Raw genomic sequence first — 18,276 nt, forward strand, 5'->3', positions numbered from 1 at the left:
CTTCGGGGTTAGCAACATCTTCGGCGCGTCCTTCAAGTCGTTTGCGGCGAGCACGGCTCTGTCCAGGAGCGCCGTGCAGGAGAGTACCGGGGGCAAGACGCAGGTAGGACCCACAGACGCGCTTCACACCGTCCTCCTACAGCACAGAAACAAGAGTCGCTCAATAACCGATGGATAATCAAACGACGGACGGCAATGAAGTAGACATTTGCTGGGATTGAGTGTCTGATGTTAAGGAGACCAGCTAAATTAGTTTTCCTCTTAATACTACTCATGCAACACATGAGTACACTTTCTGTGTTCCTAATTATTAATTGTAGAGCATATAATGTGTAATAATCCTTCATATTTATGTCTTCATTTTCCTCTACAATTTGTTCTCTCTCTCTCTCTCTCTCTCTCTCTCTCTCCATCCATCCATCCATCCATCCATCCATCCATCCATCCATCCATCCATCCATCCATCCATCCACTCCCTCTCTCTCTCTCTCTCTCTCTCTCTCTCTCTCTCTCTCTCTCTCTCTCTCTCTCTCTCTCTCTCTCTCTCTCTCTCTCTCTCTCTCTCTCTCTGCAGGTCACCAATTTTCATTGGTTTCTCATACTCTATCTCTGAGGCGACCTTGTTCATAGCAATGTACAACATGGGATCGCATTGCACTGCCCCGTCCCTGCCTGCACACTGCACCCTACAGTGTTGAGGTCTCGTCACTGTGTTGTCGTAACGTTTACACCCTTCTTCTTCGACCTCTGTTCCCTGTCCAGGTGGCCGGCCTCCTGTCCGCCATCATAGTGATGATCGTTACCTTGGCGATCGGATTCCTCCTGGAGCCCCTCCCCCGGGTACAGAGAGAGAGAGAGAGAGAGAGAGAGAGAGAGAGAGAGAGAGAGAGAGAGAGAGAGAGAGAGAGAGAGAGAGAGAGAGAGAGAGAGAGAGAGAGAGCGAGAGAGAGAGAGATCACGATTGCTCACCAGTGAGTGTGACCAATCGACCTTTGACCCTTGACCTTTTGGTGACCCTTGCAGTCGGTGCTGGGCGCGGTGGTGCTGGTGAACCTGAAGGGCATGCTGATGCAGGTGACGGAGGTGCCCTACCTCTGGCGTCGGGACAAGCCGGACTGCGTGAGTCTATCTTCATTTCAATAATCGGTCAGATGTTCAAAGTGGACCATGGAGTTGGGCAAGCATCTCAGAAGCCCCACATATGGGGGTGGATTCCTGGGCGTACTGTAAATCGGTTAGTTTGTTGGTCCCTAGTTCTCAGTTGTGTACACGTCTGTGTAAACTGTCCTTAACGATAGATTAGTATCTGACTTGATGCTTCCTGCGCTGCGCTTCAATGTGTTGTTTTGCGTTGTACTCCCTGTGCAATAGGGTCCATAAAATGTAATCTTATCCATGGGATCTAATCTATCACTTACCTAATGTAAACAACACTCTAAATCTGAAGTGTCATAATACACGTATACACCAGTACATGCATGTTTAATAAAAACGTCACACCAGAGCGCACTTCATTATCAATCATCTACATTCAGACATTCCTAGGACGCACAGGTGCAAGTTTGTACAGTTGTAAAGATGATAGTGATAGGAGATCGGCACACTGAACATAAACCTCCCCTGACTGAACACAAACCTCCCCTGACTGAACACAAACCTCCCTTGACTGAACACAAACCTCCCCTGACTGAACACAAACCTCCCTTGACTGAACACAAACCTCCCCTGACTGAACATTAACACTCGTTCCTGTCGGTCCTGCCAGGTGGTATGGTTGGTGACCTGCATCGCGTCCATCTTCTTGGGTCTGGACCTGGGCTTGGCGGTCGGACTGGGGATCGAACTCATCACTGTGGTCTTCCGGGCTCAGTTGTATGTGCTTTGTGTTACTTTATCCAACAATGACTCTGTTGTACCTAGAGCAGGGGTCTCAAACTCCTTTTCACCCCGGGCCACGTAAGCATAATGGTGGCCCTCAAAGGGCCGGTTGTAACTTTAATTTAACTATTTCTTAAGTTATTGTAAACAACAGTCTCTGCGTTTGATAATTATTTATTGAAGTGCACACATATACATTGCATACTTGTAAATACATCAATTTTAAAATATATGTAAGCACATTGCTCTGTGTTATAATAACATAACCTGTATGGCCGAGGCTTCAGACCACACCACTTGATGGGAACAGGTGTCCTTCTACAACCCTTGTTCAGTCAATCTAACGTGTTTATAGTTATTTCATTATGATTACATGGCAACAGTACAATCGGTAGATAACTGTTCAATGATTTATTATTCTTATTCAATGGATTTGAAAAACAAACATAAAATTAGGTAGAGGGCCTGGCGCCACGAGTTAGACCCCTGACGTAGAGTGACGAGAAGCTTGGAAGAGTTAAGGCGGTGTCTCCCAACTTATGCGTCCCCAGTTGGGTTTGTCTGTGATAGAGATGGGGCCACTGAGTTCAGGACTTCACTGAAAACATTTTACTGCCGTAAGAAGGCAGTGTTGAATCGGATGTGTTTTTGTGTGTTTTTTGTTTTCCTGTCTGGAACCGTTAGCCCCCGTTGTAGCGTCCTGGCTAACATCAACGGAACGGACATCTACAAGGACCGCAAGGACTACCACTACGTACGTATAGGGTTCCTCCAGCGCATGAAGAGCTTCATTTACTCATTCATTCACTCATGATCTAAGTGTGTCAGGTCACATTAGCCATGTCTTAGAACGATGCATTAGGATATTTACTAAAGAGTCAGTAGTTGTGTTTACTTATACTTACTATAAAAAATATAAAAATATCAATGAATATAAATGCATTTCTATGATGTATATATATTTATATAAGAGAAGAAATATGTCCTTGAAGTACCATTCACTCCAATAGTGATGAACACGGCACTGGAGAATGTCTTGACGAGATTTGTCCTGTTTCCGTTCCGTTCTTAGATCAATGAGCCTGAGGGCGTGAAGATCTTCAGGATTCCTTCGCCCATCTTCTTCGCCAACATCGAGTTCTTCAAGACCAAGCTCACCGAAGCAGTACGTTTAAAAACTGGCTAATATTAGCTCATCAGGTTTTAGCTAGCCAGGGCGGCTCTCATTCACCATCAAATCAATATCAGAAACCAAATCAATTGATGTACTTCATTTATTTATTACTTTTCCTAACCTGCATTCAAAGCACTTTGCAATAGTGCGATTCATTTAGTTCACAATTGCATTGAGGAATTGTTTCAAAGAATCCCTTGCATGAGCAAATCAAGATTAAAAAAACAACTTTGTTCACAATCTTTGATTCAACATGAATTCAAACTTTGATTGATCAAATTGAAAGTGATTGACAATTGATTGTGTCACGCCCAGCTTTGCCGTGCTGGATGTGCCTCTCTACCTCAATCAAACTTTAAATGACAAGTGTGCTGTACTCCCAGATATGTTAGTGGTAAAGCGATTAACGTTTGAGCACTCTGACCCGACTCTGATTGGGTCTTAACCACGATTAATAATAATAATAATACATTTAATTTAGAGGCGCCTTTGAAGACACCCAAGGTCACCTAGTGATTAGTTTGTCTCTTTCTGATCCGAGTACCAAAAACACCTCAACTCTCTTCTCAGATCGGTTTCAGTCCACTGAGGATACTGCGGAAACGCAACAAAGCGCTGCGGTCGATCCGGAAGCTTCTGAAGAACGGAGACATGGAATGGACCACAGTAAGTTTTTGATGGGAAACTCTACACAGTCGTTGTTTCCGCCACTCCATCTCTGTAACCGGGCTGCATGTTCTGTGTTGTATGTGCTTTCAATATGACCTCTGTGGCCTCTTTTCCCTTGTCTCCTGTGTATTGATTTTGTTACATGAACTGCCTTGATGTCTTTGCCATCATCTGTGCTCGTTTGTTTGTTCTTGCTCCAACTGTGTGCAATGTGTTTGCGCCATTGTTTGTCTTTCCCCCTTTTGCATAGGCCTGTTGTAATTATAAATGTAATGTGTTGTATTTTATTCTTATTGTATTTTAGGTTGCCTATTGAAAACTGGTTGAGGACCACAGCTGGAAATTAGCCCAATAGGCTAAAGCTGCTCCCTTTTACTGTACAGTTAATCAAAGGGGACTGTCCACAAAACTATTACTAAACTAATTGCTAAATTTAACTAAACACGATAATGAGATCACCTTATTATTCAATTAAGTATTATTCATTTGTTAATAATAATATATGATCATTAATGTCACATAATTATCCCCAAAAAAGTCTTTAACGTCACATTAGTCGCAATTCACCTAAATAAATATTTCGGAATAATCCGATTTACGATAAATCTTTCGGAATCGGACCGTTAACGAGTAAACCGTCTCGTGACACCAGGGAATGCTGACCTCCTCGAGTGGACTGAAGGAGGAGGATGAGGTGGAAGGCAGGGACAATAAAGAAGACCTGGACCTACCAGTGAACCTGAAAGACCTGCCCATCAAGATCGACTGGAACCGGGAGCTGCCCGCCAACATCTCTGTGCCCAGAGTGGAGCTCCACAGCCTCGTACTGGACTTTGCCGCCGTCTCCTTCCTGGACATCTCCGCTCTGAAGGGACTCAAAACGGTGAGGTGATGTGTTGAACATGCATTTAATTTAGGGCGTTGAGCAGACGCTTTTATCCAAAGCAACTTACAATCCGTACATTTGTCAGAAGAAGGAGAATCGACAATATGTCGCTGTCGGTGCCGTAAGGATGGTCATAGAACCAAGTGATAAGCACTAACGATCGCTAGGTTACCAAACTTCCCCGTACACAAAAGACATAGCTAGGGTAAGATGCTACACAATGCTAAGTACTGTTTTTGAGTGCAAGGACGTACAACACACAATAAGTTTGCACATTAAATGCCAGGACATAAAACAATCAATAAGTGCCTAACAGGGTTAGGGGTGTGTGGAGGGGGCAAGGGGGGAGCTATGCAGAGTCTGGAGATTAACTCTGGGCAAGTAGCTTAGCTGAACGATGTTGTTGTGTTTGTTGTTGTCTTATTGTCTCCTGATCGTCCCAGATGCTGAAGGAGCTGGTCCGAGTTGACGTGGAGGTTTACATCGTGGCTTGTGATAGTAAGTGTGCTGCGATTCGTTCGCCTTTAGCTCTAGAGCTGTTTTTACGTGAACAAAACCATTTATTAGGCCTTTTTGTTTTATTTATTTATTTATTTGTTATTAAAATAATAATTTGTAATTAAAGTGTCATTATTCTCAGAGGATTGTGTCACTGTCTAATTGTGTGGTTTTATTTTTTACAAAGTTTTTGAAAGACTTTTGTCGAAAGCCTAGAATTTCTGCCGAGCGAGTGCTAGCTCTCATGCTAACGGTTTTCGGAACTTCCCGTCGCACCTCTCCAGCCTACATCCTGGAGAAGCTCCACGCCTGCAGCTTCTTCGACGACGAGGTCCATCCGTCCATCTTCTACCTGACCCTGCACGATGCCATGCTCGCCATCCTGGGGAAACACCCGGAAGCGAGCGAGAAGTCATCGCAACTCGAAAAGGTATCGTTAGCAGTACACCTGTTCCCGGCCTGGGCCTTAGCTTGTGCATAACAGTGGTTTTATCACGCAGTATTTAAAGGCAGATCGTACTGATGTCGTAATTGATGTCGTTTTTCTAGGTGGTCACCACGGCGACAGTTCATTACCGCAGCAACAGAGAGAAGACCGTAAGTAAACAGTTAAACAGAGAGGTTTAGCATGTCCATTTAATATAGATTGTGTTTCATTCAGACCAATAAAGGTGCTGTAGGTAAGATTCCAGGGATGTAAAGAGAGAGCAGAAAAGAACAGGATTTTATCTTAACATCCTGAAAAAAAATTAACTCCCTCTCTGCTCCCCCCTGCTCCTTCCCTCCCTACGACTCTCCCCCATGGAGAGATGGTGCATTTCATTCACCTGTGATTGACAGGCAAGATGAACCAATCAGGGAAGAAAGCCCTGATTGGTCGGAAAGCCGGGAGGTGGTCAGCACAACTTGAAACAGATATTCACAGAACAATTCAGCTTCAACAGCAGACTGATATATTAGAATTTACACTCAAATAATATTTCCACTTAAATCTTACCTGCAGCTCATTTAATCTGTGTTATAAGTGTTATGATTTCGTAAGATCTAGAAAATTCTAGATCTGGCAGTTTCAAACATTTTAATGCCATTCATCTTTGTAGTAATTTAGCCTTAAATGTAGAAGTAATCACAGTCATTTCTCTCATTCTCAGACTCCGGGGCCAGAAACAAAGTTCTGACCTTTCACCCCTCAAGCAATGCCTTCAAACTCAGATGTAAAATAGAAGAAAAGACAAAGAAAATACAAATATTTACGCATATATTCCTGCTTTTTTACATATTTCCACTATTCCTTTTTTTCTTAAATTATGTTTCAGAAATCGTTGCTTCACATATTTATAAAAAAAAGAAGATACTAATACAATTGTGCCTGTACTTTATATCCATGCCATTGTTGCATTTTGTACTGTAAATAGCAAAGTTGTGTAAAGGTTTTGTTGAGTGGATTTTTTCATTTGATTGCTTTTATTTGTTATGACCCTCACTATGAATTGGCTTTAACTGTTTCTCCTAAACGAATATCGAAGACAATAAAGGGAGTGATGTATCAAAAGATGTGCACTGACTGAATGAAATATTGTTCTCTGAATCAAAAGATTGACAAAAAGCTTCTTTACTTCACCTGAAAATACAAATAAAAACATAAAACATGACTTGATTGGAATGAGTTATTAACGATATTATATGACAATCTTTGAAGCTGATTGGGAAAGGTGAATCATGTGTTGTTATGAAGAGGAGAGGTTGGTTTTGGTTAGGGAGAATATAAATGTATTTCCCTAACCCTCCAATAGAAGTCAGAAATCTGTTGCTCAATCAAAACAGGTGTGACTATAAACCAGTGGCCCTAGGGTTATTCCTTGAGTGTGGAATCTCAAAGCACGAATTGAAATGTTTTATTTTCCAAAGGGTGTGTCCAGAACAAGGAATTTCAGTGGCAGATCCTGTCAATGATTAAACAGGATATGGATAAAAACCGAGCAAGGGATCTGTAAGATCTCAGACAGAGTCTTCAAACGCCTCAAAGGGACCCGTTGCCTTCCTTTCTTTCCTTTCGGTTGTGTGGATGGCATCCCCCAGGAGCTTGTATATGGTGTCAAGACCTCTGTACACTGAGGACAGCTTGGCTGAGAAACATGAGAAAGTCTGCAGGGACCGCAAGACTCTTTCTCAACATGTCCTTCAGTACTTCAAGTAAGTCCAAATCCTTCCAATTCCCACTTGGTTACTGGATTTCTACACGTTTCTACGTACAAAAACGTTCTGGATTCTAGCTTGGCCCATTCTGATTCATACTAATTGCACGAGGTGGGTCTTTGTATGTACATGTAGACATTCTTCCATGCGTTGTTGTTATGGTTGTTTTGCGTGTACAGGTGGGACACCAAACGGGCTAAAAAGGCCGGGCTGTCTCTCTTCCCCATCATTGGTTGGATGAGGATCTACCAGATTAGAAGCTGGTTGCTAGGGGACATTGTGTCAGGGGTCAGCACTGGACTGGTAGCGGTCATGCAAGGTGAGGACCAAAGGCTTTCCTTTTTGCACAAGAACCAGCTCACGTATTTGTATCGAGAGACAACATTTTGAAAGTTTAAGTTTTGTTTCTCGACTCAACTCTAGTCTGGTCTCTCTAGTTTTAGTAAAGTACAATCCGTCAAAAATATGGACATGCATCTCCGATGTATCACCAATGTTTTGTGGGATGTTTCGATACGATTTTCTCAAAATTTCGACATTTGGAAGAAATTCAATCAAATCTTCCCTTCCGACCCCCACTTTGACACGCGATCACCTCGGCTCCCCCTCCGCCTCGCCTGCCGTGTTGACGTCTCCTAGGCCTGGCCTTCGCCATGCTGGCCTCTCTGCCTCCCGAATACGGCCTCTACACCGCCTTCTTTCCCATGCTCACCTACTTCTTCCTTGGGACGTCCAGACACATCTCAGTCGGTAAGCACTGGACAACCCTCCCAAACGTTCCTCCGACATTCTCTCTGAATGTTAGGTTTGTTATGATGGAGTTGCAGACTTTGGGTCAGTGTACAGCAAGTTGAAATACGCCTGTTGGCAAACATGTTTACACGTCATCTTAGCTCGTCGGCTTACCTCAGGAGGTAGAGTGGGTGGGTTGTAACCAGAAGGTTGCTAGTTCGAGGTGTCCCTGAGCAAGACGCCTCACCCTAACCGCTCCCGAAGAGCTCGCTGTCTGTGTTACATTTTGTACCAAGTGTGTGAAACAGTCTTCACGTTGTGTATGTAGTCGATGTTTGTCATGCTATTTGACTTTGCAGTAACAGCCAGGTTTGCCTTGTGAAAGAGTGAGGGTTGGCGTTAGGGTGTGAAGGTCTAGAGAAAGAATCAACCCTCCCTCCCTAGGCTTCTCCGCCATTGAGAAGTATGTCGTTGCCCGCCCCTGGGATTGAGAGGCCAAATGGATTGCCGGAACCAATCACGGAGCGATCTAAGATCTAGACAATCTTATACAGATGTAGGCAAAGGCAATCAGCACAGATATTGTTTCCGAGCATTTCCCTCACTAAAAGTTGGCGGATGGTAATAACAGGTCAAATATTTTTCGCTTTGCAGTGATGACCAGGTTTTCATTTTTTAAAGAGTGAGGGACTGAGTACAAGGGTGTGAAGATAATTGCCTTTATATTCTCTGTGGTCACCTCCACCCTCCTCCACCCTCCTCCACCCTCCTCCCGCCTCCACCCTCCTCCACCCCTGCGTTCTCTAGGAGCCTTCCCCGTTCTGAGTCTGATGGTGTCGGCCGTGGTCACCACCATGGTTCCTGAGAAAGGCGACGCTGTGGACATCCCAGGGTTCGATGGCAAGGACAAGGAGCAGAAGAGGGTGCTGGTGGCCTCGTCCATGACCTTCCTGGTGGGGATGTACCAGGTGGGACCCCCCCGCCTCCATCACCTCCGACTCTCACGTACCCCAACTCAACACCCAGCCTGCGGGTGCTGAGTGTTAGGGGTTAGGTAGTCGCCCAAATCAGACTTTTGATCACCTATTTGTTTGTTTCAACCAATCACGTTGCTGGAAGCGGGCATCTGGAAGCACGTAATTGGCTGGTTACAGTGAAGACACACCGGCCGACACTAGTGAAATCAGCGCTGGTGTAAAGTATACTTGTTTATACCAGTGAAGTGTAAACTTTTTTAAACAAAAAAAGTTTAAAGTTATTTCCACAAATTAGACGCGATAAGCTTTACATGCGTCTACTTTGGTTATTTATTCTGTATATATATATATATATATATATCTATACAAGGGGTCATAATTTCCCTAAAACATAACCCTATAACCTCCCCCCCCCACCCCCCCTCTCTCCCCCTCCCTCCAGCTGGGCATGGGCTTGCTGCAGGTGGGCTTCGTGGTCAGGTATCTGTCTGACACGCTGGTGTCGGGCTTCACCACCGCGGCCGCCGTCCACATCCTGGTGTCCCAGCTCAAGTTCATCCTGGGCCTGGAGGTGACAAGTTTCAATGGAGTGCTGGCCATCATATATGTAGGTCAACGACGCCCCAACACCACAATGGGTTAGCTCCATCAGTTGATGCCACTGTAGAGTCCACAGCATCATTAGCATCACTAGCATCATTAGCATCACTAGCATCACGCCTTGAGGGGTGTGATGCTACTGATGCTACTGATACTCCTGATTCTAGTGATGCTACTGATGCTAGTGATGCTACTGATGCTAGTGATGCTAGTGATGCTACTGATGCTAGTGATGCTAGTGACGCTAGTGATGCTAGTCATGCTAGTAATGCTAACTGCTATTCCTAAATGGGCCAGTCAAGATGGATTGCATCAGTATTCCTACCGATCTTTGACATTAAGATTTACTTCATATAAATTTTCATTTTCTAAACTTTTTGATTAATGTATTAATTATTCTTACTTTTAGGTATTTGATATGAATCTTCTCCTATTATTTAATATTTTGTATATATTTTAATGAGCATGTAATGTGTTATGCAAGGAGACTGAGACACTCTTTCTGCACACCCATGTTGGACTAAAATAGATCCTGCTGGCACCAAGTTTTATGGAGACGAATCCTCTGGTGTGTGTTGTAAACTCCAGCCTTTAGTAGCCCTTTACACTAGATTAACTCTGCAGTCGTCCATGCGTGCCTCCAGACCATATAGTCATCATGCTGATTCCATGGCACTTCGGTCGTTCCCTAAAACATAATCTTGAAGCGTACATTATCTATTGCACGCATTGTATTAGAAAAGGTCAGTTCTACCGACACTTTGATAGGATCAGCAATATAGCAACACATATTTGTTTAACTTTTGAAAAGATGTTGCGTAGCCCTATTATTGAGGAATATTATTCAAATATATTGCGTTGTTTTGTGCTTTGTGATTAGGCTATGTTTGGCTTTGTGCGAGATCATTTCAAAGTATATCAAAACTATATCTGCTACGCTAAAGATTGTCCTTCAAACAACATGGTTGTCTGAAGGAAAGTCCCATGTGTCTATGTTATAAGCCTCCTCTACCCCAATCGTTTTTACCCTTCTCCTATCACAAAATGAAGTGAACCAATTCACTTTAGAATTTTGAAAGCAAAGTGTCACCAGAGGCCAGCTGGAGGAGAATAATAATAATAATAATACATTTAATTTATAGTGCTCTTTTCATCCGAAGATCTCAAAGGGCTACAGGTTAAAAACAAAAATAAAAATAAAAAGGGGGTTTTAAAAACATCTAAGAGTGCGAGCCAAAGGTTTTTTTAAAAAATAAATGTTTTAAGACCTTTTTTAAAACAATCAGTGGATTGTGGTGCCCTCAAGGTGTCAGGGAGGGCGTTCCACAGGCGTGGGGCGGCAACACTGAAGGCCCTATCTCCCATGGTCCTCAGTTTGGTTCTGGGTATGTGGAGGAGGTTAGAGTGAGTGGAGCGGAGGGAGCGTGTTGTGCTATGTGGGTTTAGAAGTTCTTATGAGGTATGGGGGGGCATGTCCATGGATAGATTGGTGAGTGAGGAGGGAAACCTTGTACTCAATCCGGGTGGAAACCGGAAGCCAGTGGAGTGAGTGGAGAATGGGGGTAATGTGCTCATGCTTACGCACTCTCATCAGGATCCTAGCTGCAGAGTTTTGTACGTATTGAAGCCTCTGCAGGCTCTTGCTAGGGATACCGATGAGTAGTGCGTTACAGTAGTCCAGTCTGGAGGAGATAAAGGCATGAACTAGTTTTTCGGAGTCTGAGAGGGAGAGAATGGGGCGGAGTTTGGAAATGTTGCGGAGGTGATGGAAGGAGGTCTTGCAGAGGTGGTTGATATGGGATTCAAAAGTGAGCTGGGGGTCCATTTTTACACCAAGATTTGTTACTGTTGATGAGAGAGGGATATTTGAGCCAGAAAAACTGATGCTGGTTATGGATGATGATTTGGTCTGGTGAGAGGTGCCGATCAGGATGGCTTCGGTTTTGGCGCTGTTGAGTTGGAGGAAATTGTGCCTCATCCATACCTTTATCTCCTCCAGGCACGTGGTGAGTTTTGATGGGGATGACGGTGATGTTGAAGGTGGGGTGGCCGCTGTGGCATTGACATAGAGCTGTGTGTCTATGTCTGAGCTGAGAACTCTTGTCTTTGCTCCTACACGCAGGGACTGAGTCACTTTTATAATTTTCCTGCGTCCTGCAGACCCTGGAGGAGATCTTTGTGAAGATCGGGGACACAAACCTCTGTGACTTGGTCACCTCCCTCCTCATCATAGGGATGGTGTTCGTCTACAAGGAGGTCAACGACATGTACAAAGACAAGCTCCCTGTTCCAATCCCCATTGAGGTCATCATGGTGAGAGCCCTCTATTTCTACGGGTGAACAGTTTTGCGAGGACCACTGATTTATCGAAAGCAGCGCTCGTCAATTTTGGTTTATCATTGATTGACTCTTGTTGTGTTCCTGGAAGAAAACGAATCTCTCTGCAACTGTTTCCCCCAGACCGTGATTGCGTGTGGAGTCTCCTACGGCTTAGACTTTGAGAAAAGATACCAAATCACTGTTGTTGGTGAGATGAAGAGGGGGTATGTGATGCATCTAAGGTTTGAAGTCCATTTGCGATGGATGACCAGGCCTTGACTCTAGTTCCAGGAAGTAGCACTAGTCGCCATCATTGACCAGTATGAACCACCGTTCCAGGTACGAGGCTCCCATCGCCCCGGACATTGACGTGATGAAAGCGAGTGCGATGGAGGCCTTCCCTGTCGCCATCGTTGGCTTCGCTGTGGCCTACTCGGTCGCAAAGGTCTACTCCGTCAAACACGATTACACCATCGACGGGAACCAGGTCAGTCAACACACAAGAAGAACCAAGTCATTTAGCACAGGAAGAACCAGGTCAGTTAGTAATCATGCAGGAAGAACCAGGTTCGTGAGCAGACAGGAAGAACCGGGTTAGTGAGCGGACAGGAAGAAACAGGTCAGCTGGCACAGGAAGAACCAGGTCAGTTAGTAATCATGCAGGAAGAACCAGGTTCCTTTAGCAGACAGGAAGAACCAGGTTAGCGAGCAGAGAGGAAGAACCAGGTCAGGTAGCACGCTGAAAGACCAGGTTAGTGAGCTGACAGGTAGAACCAGGTAAGTGAACACACAGGAAGAAGCAAGTCAGTTAGCACAGGAAGAAACAGGTAAGTGAACACACAGGAAGAACCAGGTTATTGAGCAGACGAGAAGAACCAGGTTTGTGAGCAGACAAGAAGAACCAGGTTTGTGAGCAAACAGGAAGAACCAAGTCAGTTAGCAGACAGGAAGAACCAGGTTAATGAGCTGACAGAAAGAACAGATTAGTCAGCACATAGGAAGTCATGATACTCCCCGATCCATGAGGACGTTGTTTTTTTGGTTTCTCTTTTGTTTTTACATTTTCCACTGGGAGGTGGAAAGGTCAAAGGTGAAATATTTCCCGACAGGGAGTTTTCTTTGCGTTATAACCTTACAATTCTTTGAGTGAACTATTGATGAACAATATGATTCTCAGAGGAGGGCTTAGCTCAGGAGGTAGAGCAGTTGTCTTGTAACCAAAAGGTTGCTAGTTCGATCCGCAGCTTCTCCTAGCTTCTCCGAGTGTTGATGTGTCCCTGAGCAAGACACTTAACCCTAACTGCTCCTGACGAGCTGGCTGTCATCTTGCATGGTCGACTCTGCCGTCGGTGTGTCGGTGGGTCAATGTGTGTATTAACCGATGTAAGTCGCTTTGGATAAAAGCGTCTAGTAAAAATGCCCTACTTGTAATGAATCGATCAATGAATAATTGACTCTCACCAGTTTCGTCGCCACGTTGACAGGAGCTGATCGCGTTCGGGGTCAGCAACATGTTCGGCGCCAGCTTTAAGTCTTTCGCGGCGAGCACGGCGTTGTCTCGGACGGCGATTCAAGAGAGCTCTGGCGGCAAAACACAGGTAACAGGTACCATGGAGACGATAGAACACAGATTGGGTCGAGATCTAACGACCTGAGGAGTTACGACCTTGCTGTCAAGAGTTGATTGCTGATTTATGAAGATTTGACCTGCTTGACCTGGGTGATCCTGTTGTCCTATGACATGGTTTGAGGGCTCCTGTTATGTTATGGTTGTGTGACATTTGACCTAATGAGAAATAAATCTGTTATTTTCCCCCTCCTGAAAGTAGTAAACATGAAAAACTTAAACAGTGTTTGTGAAATGGAGGTGAAGATGTTGAAACATTCTCTAATCAATTTCGCAAACACGTTTTTTATGTTTGTTGTAAACCTTTGTATTTGTTGTAAAACGTAAACCGTGGTAAAACGCTGACGTCGTAAATCGTCGTAAATCCTCAGGTCGTTAACTATTGAGCCAAGCAGTATTGTTATCCTCTCTCACCATGTATACAGAGTTCAGAGACAACGCCTCGGCACGTTGTCTCCTCAAACTTATTTAAACATGATGATGACCTCTACCTTTTTAGGAGACATTTATAACGTTGTATTCGTGTTCATCGTTATATGGCACGACATCGTCAAAGTATCGTGACGACCGTCGCACCGCAGGAGGGGAAGACTAAACATTAACTTTTGAAGGGTTTCTCTGTGTTTCTGTGTGCAGATCGCAGGGCTGGTGGCGGCCATGATGGCCATGCTGGTTACCTTGGCGCTGGGGTTCCTGTTGGCGCCGTTGCCCAAGGTGAGACCCCCGCCGCCCCCCGCGCTGCTGTGTTGTGATGCGTAGCATCATGTCATTTTGTGCGTTGTCAAGTTCTAGGCCTTCGCCATGTCACCAAAGGTGAAGGAATCTACACACTTATGTTTGTTACGCATTTATTGTAAACTAATCTCCGAAATGTAAATGTAAACATAGGGTAAAAATAGGGTCTCAATCGTTGGATTGTCTGGCCGTCTTTCTGCGTCCGTCTGTTTCTGCCTGTCTGCCTGTCTGTCTGCCTGCCTGTCTGTCTGCCTGTCTGCCTGTCTGCCTGTCTGCCTGTCTGTCTGCCTGTCCTCCAGTCGGTCCTGGGGGCCCTAGTGGTGGTGAACCTGAAGGGCATGCTGATGCAGGTCTCCATCCTGCCATCACTGTGGAGGAAGGACAAACTGGACTTGGTACGTAGAAAGAGAAAGAGAGAGAGAGAGAGAGAGAGAGAGAGAGAGAGAGAGAGAGAGAGAGAGAGAGAGAGAGAGAGAGAGAGAGAGAGAGAGAGAGAGAGAGAGAGAGAGAGAGAGAGAGAGAGAGAGAGACTGAGAGAGAGAGACTGAGAGAGAGAGAGAGAGAGAGAGAGAAAGACTGAGAGAGAGGCTGAGAGAGAGAGAGAGAGATAGAGACTGAGAGAGAGACTGAGAGAGAGAGAGAGAGAGAGAGAGAGAGAGAGAGAGAGAGAGAGAGAGAGAGAGAGAGAGAGAGAGAGAGGAGAGAGAGAGAGAGAGTTCTGGTTCTTTAAGCTGTGTTCTGGTTCTTTAGGCTGTGTTCTGGTTCTTTAAGCTGTGCTCTGGTTCCCCAGGTGGTGTGGGTGGTGACATGCCTGGCCTCCATCCTGCTGGGTCTGGACCTGGGCTTGGGCGTGGGCCTGGGCGTAGAGCTGCTCACCGTGGTCTTCAGGACTCAGTTGTACGTGCACACGAGTTGGTCCACACTTTGGCTGGGCCTTAGGGGGCCTTGCTCAAGGGATCAAGTTAGAAGGGTCTAAGGCCTTTGTAACGAACCACATTAACACTAATTATAGATTTTTTCTTTTATATTGCACTTTTTTTGCACTTAAAAATGGTACTTAGCATTGTGTGGCATCTTATCCCAGCTATTATTGTCTACGGCGAATGGGTTAACCAAACACTTGTAATTGCTTTGCACTGGTTTCTATGAACATCCTTACTGTACCGACAGCGATATAGTGTTATTTCTCTAACTTCGGACAAATGTACCTATTGCAGGTCACTCTGGATAAAAGCGTCTGCTAAATGCCCTCAATTTAAATGTAAATGTAATTATTTTGCTCTAGTCCTCGCTGTTCTGTGTTGGCAAACCTCACCGGGACTGACCTCTACAGAGATCGTAAAGACTACATGTGTGTAAGTAAGTTTCATGGCACAACATTTTGTACAATAGCCCCTTAACTACATGGGGGGTGTGATGTCATGACTCGTCAAGAACCCAAATCAATCGTCGTTTTGATTTCAGATCACAGCGCAGAAAGGGGTCGTGATCTTCAAGATCCCCTCCCCCATATTCTTCGCCAACGTGGACTTCTTCAGGGAAAAGCTTAACGATGCGGTAAGTGGACAGCTTATTTATAATCAACCCTCAGTTCCATGAGACGCATAACAGCCTCAGCCTTTTGTACTTTGTAACACAACAGGAAATTTAATTTGCATTTCAGGTTGGGTTCAATCCATTGAAGGTTCTGCGAAAACGGAACAAGGCTGAGAGGAAGATGAAGGATACCTCTAAATGGGTAAGTTAAAGTTACATGTTCTGTTTCCCGACCGTTTTCACTCCGGGTTATTTACAAAGAGATACACACATCAGTAAGACTTAATTGAACATCATCCTCCAGAATAATTTGTTACATAATGGAAATGGCCAGTTTTTTTTATCTGGATCATGGACAATAATTAAAAAGTATGTTTCAAACATCAGTAGGTACTAGGCCTAGGTTCTTTCAACTTTCAATTTTGTTGGAAAAAAAAAAGAACGCAAAAGAAATGTGGTTAATTTGATCATAAAATGATTTTTCCAGGCATCAAGGCATGAGGGCGACGTGGTGGCCACCTGGCCGGACATGCATGCAGACGAACCGGAGCAACCGATGCAGATCGACTGGAAAGGGAATCTTCCCTCCTACGTCTCCGTGCCCAGAGTGGACCTCCACAGCCTCATCCTCGACTTCTCCGCCGTCACCTTCCTGGACATCGCGGGTATCACCGGACTCAAAATGGTCTGGCTTTAAATTGTCTGGAATTAACGAATGTTTGGTGGATTATTTTATCCAAACCACAATAGATTCATACCTTCTCGGTACGTTATGAAGCTCGTTATGAAGTAAAGTGAGTTTGGCGCCCTCTGCTGGCACACAGGAGGTATTGGTTAGTTAGTTAGAAGTGTGGCTCACACAGGCCTAACCTCACCTGCTCCTTAAAGAACTATATCTGTAGACGCTGAAAGTTGCTTGGGATTTAAACATCTACCAAGTATTAAAGAGCAATTGTATGTAGTGGAATAAAGTTATATTGTTAAATCAAAATGTGCCCCATTGCATTGCATCCCCTGTTGCCTGTCTCAGGGTTTAAGCGTAAAGTGAAGATGTATTCTTGGGTAGAATATAACTACTACTCTCTGGTTGTCAACACAAAACGTCTTCTTTGCAGGTTGTGAAAGAGTTCATCCGTCTTCGCGTGGATGTGTACATCGTTTCTTGCGACGGTATATAAAAAAATATGTATAGTTTCATCAATTTACACCAATTCTGAACTAAATAACGCAGATTGGATTAATATCTTGACATGCGATTTGTCTCATGCGTGTTTTTACAGAATGTATCCTGGAGAAATTACACAGATGCGCGTTTTTCGACGATGACGTCAGCCGGTCCATCTTCTACCCTAGTCTTCACGACGCTACACTGAGTGTCCTCGAGTCCCAGAAAGGAGCCCATCCCCCGGGTTCAGTGGTAAGGAACGAACAGCTGGATCTCCTAAGCCGGCTAGTTTGAAGACATTACATACTTACATGACAGCTCAATGTCTTCAGTCACACAAAGTTTGGCAAAAGACAAAATGGTGGGCAAACATAACATGTGACAAATGTGTCCTGATTTGTGGGTGTTCATAGCCCCCTGTTAATTATCCATCTGTACAAACATTTCCAATTTGACACTATACAAATATAAATGTTAGAATGACATTGATATTTTGCAGAATTGAATTAAACACCGAGACATTGAAAGGGCAATTGTGTGGACTCAGCTGCACCATTTATCCATGTAATGGGTTTAGAATATTTAGAATTGCATTTTCACTTGTATTTCTCCCTTTACATATAGCTCCGTAGGGGTTGATGGAAATATTCGGACCCTACTTCGATGAAATTAAGAAAGAATGGTGTAAAACAAAGAACAGCAACTTGATATTGACCGTTTCAGTGATGAAGGTCTGGTTCCAACTGTCGGATGTGTTTGTGTGTTTCAGTTGGCTGTCAGCAGACTGTAGGAGGCCATTAGACTTCAAGGGCCGCTGACTGATTTAGAAAAGGAAACTGCACTACGTTGTACATTGTTTGATCTACAAACCACTGGATACCAGAATACTATTTTCACATTATGAATTTCACCAATTGAATGTACAGTTAATGTGTAATTTATCGTATGATACAGAACTATAAATAAGGTATCTCTTTTTGCCAGACCCTAGTTATCATGTACTGTTTTTTCGAATGTTCTCATTCTCATATTTTTAAATGGAAGCTAATGACACTTTAAAACTAATTTTATTACAAAAGGTTTCCATTTCGGTTAATCAAATGTTGATATGTGTAGAGCACAAAGTGATCTACAAAAGAACAAACCGCTTATACACATCATAGCCGTTGTGTGCGTGTGTGACTAAAATGAAAATACAATCCTGAAACCAACATGTTTCGTTTCTTTAAAACAGAAACATCTCAGAATCACATTAAAACACAAATGACATGAAAATCATTAGTT

At 44.1% G+C, this 18,276-nt stretch overlaps 2 protein-coding genes across 2 annotated transcripts in view; both read left to right on the forward strand.

Moving 5' to 3' along the window:
- The window catches only part of LOC130380739 (chloride anion exchanger-like), a 13,740-nt gene extending 6,963 nt beyond the window's left edge, over positions 1-6,777 (forward strand). Inside the window, exons 10-21 of the mRNA XM_056588054.1 lie at positions 1-103; positions 763-840; positions 1,024-1,119; positions 1,766-1,872; positions 2,563-2,632; positions 2,951-3,043; positions 3,623-3,718; positions 4,374-4,604; positions 5,051-5,105; positions 5,390-5,535; positions 5,655-5,702; positions 6,257-6,777. The exon at positions 1-103 is cut by the window's left edge and continues 11 nt beyond it. Coding sequence (XP_056444029.1) covers positions 1-103; positions 763-840; positions 1,024-1,119; positions 1,766-1,872; positions 2,563-2,632; positions 2,951-3,043; positions 3,623-3,718; positions 4,374-4,604; positions 5,051-5,105; positions 5,390-5,535; positions 5,655-5,702; positions 6,257-6,283 — 1,150 coding nt within the window. The 3' untranslated portion in view covers positions 6,284-6,777. The remainder of the gene's footprint in view (positions 104-762; positions 841-1,023; positions 1,120-1,765; positions 1,873-2,562; positions 2,633-2,950; positions 3,044-3,622; positions 3,719-4,373; positions 4,605-5,050; positions 5,106-5,389; positions 5,536-5,654; positions 5,703-6,256) is intronic.
- A 314-nt stretch (positions 6,778-7,091) lies between these two features.
- Positions 7,092-17,755, forward strand: LOC130380741 (chloride anion exchanger-like). Its single transcript, XM_056588058.1, has 19 exons — positions 7,092-7,298; positions 7,481-7,620; positions 7,941-8,051; positions 8,841-9,001; positions 9,453-9,617; positions 11,771-11,923; positions 12,071-12,153; positions 12,269-12,416; positions 13,414-13,527; positions 14,193-14,270; positions 14,591-14,686; positions 15,082-15,188; positions 15,577-15,646; positions 15,756-15,848; positions 15,955-16,029; positions 16,315-16,512; positions 16,943-16,997; positions 17,108-17,244; positions 17,617-17,755. The coding sequence occupies exons 1-19, from the start codon at positions 7,171-7,173 to the stop codon at positions 17,629-17,631; spliced, it is 2,127 nt and encodes a 708-aa protein (XP_056444033.1). The 5' UTR covers positions 7,092-7,170; the 3' UTR covers positions 17,632-17,755.
- Positions 17,756-18,276: the final 521 nt, after the last annotated feature.

This window comes from Gadus chalcogrammus, chromosome 4, assembly GCF_026213295.1.
Source record: "Gadus chalcogrammus isolate NIFS_2021 chromosome 4, NIFS_Gcha_1.0, whole genome shotgun sequence".
NCBI classification, from domain to species: domain Eukaryota; kingdom Metazoa; phylum Chordata; class Actinopteri; order Gadiformes; family Gadidae; genus Gadus; species Gadus chalcogrammus.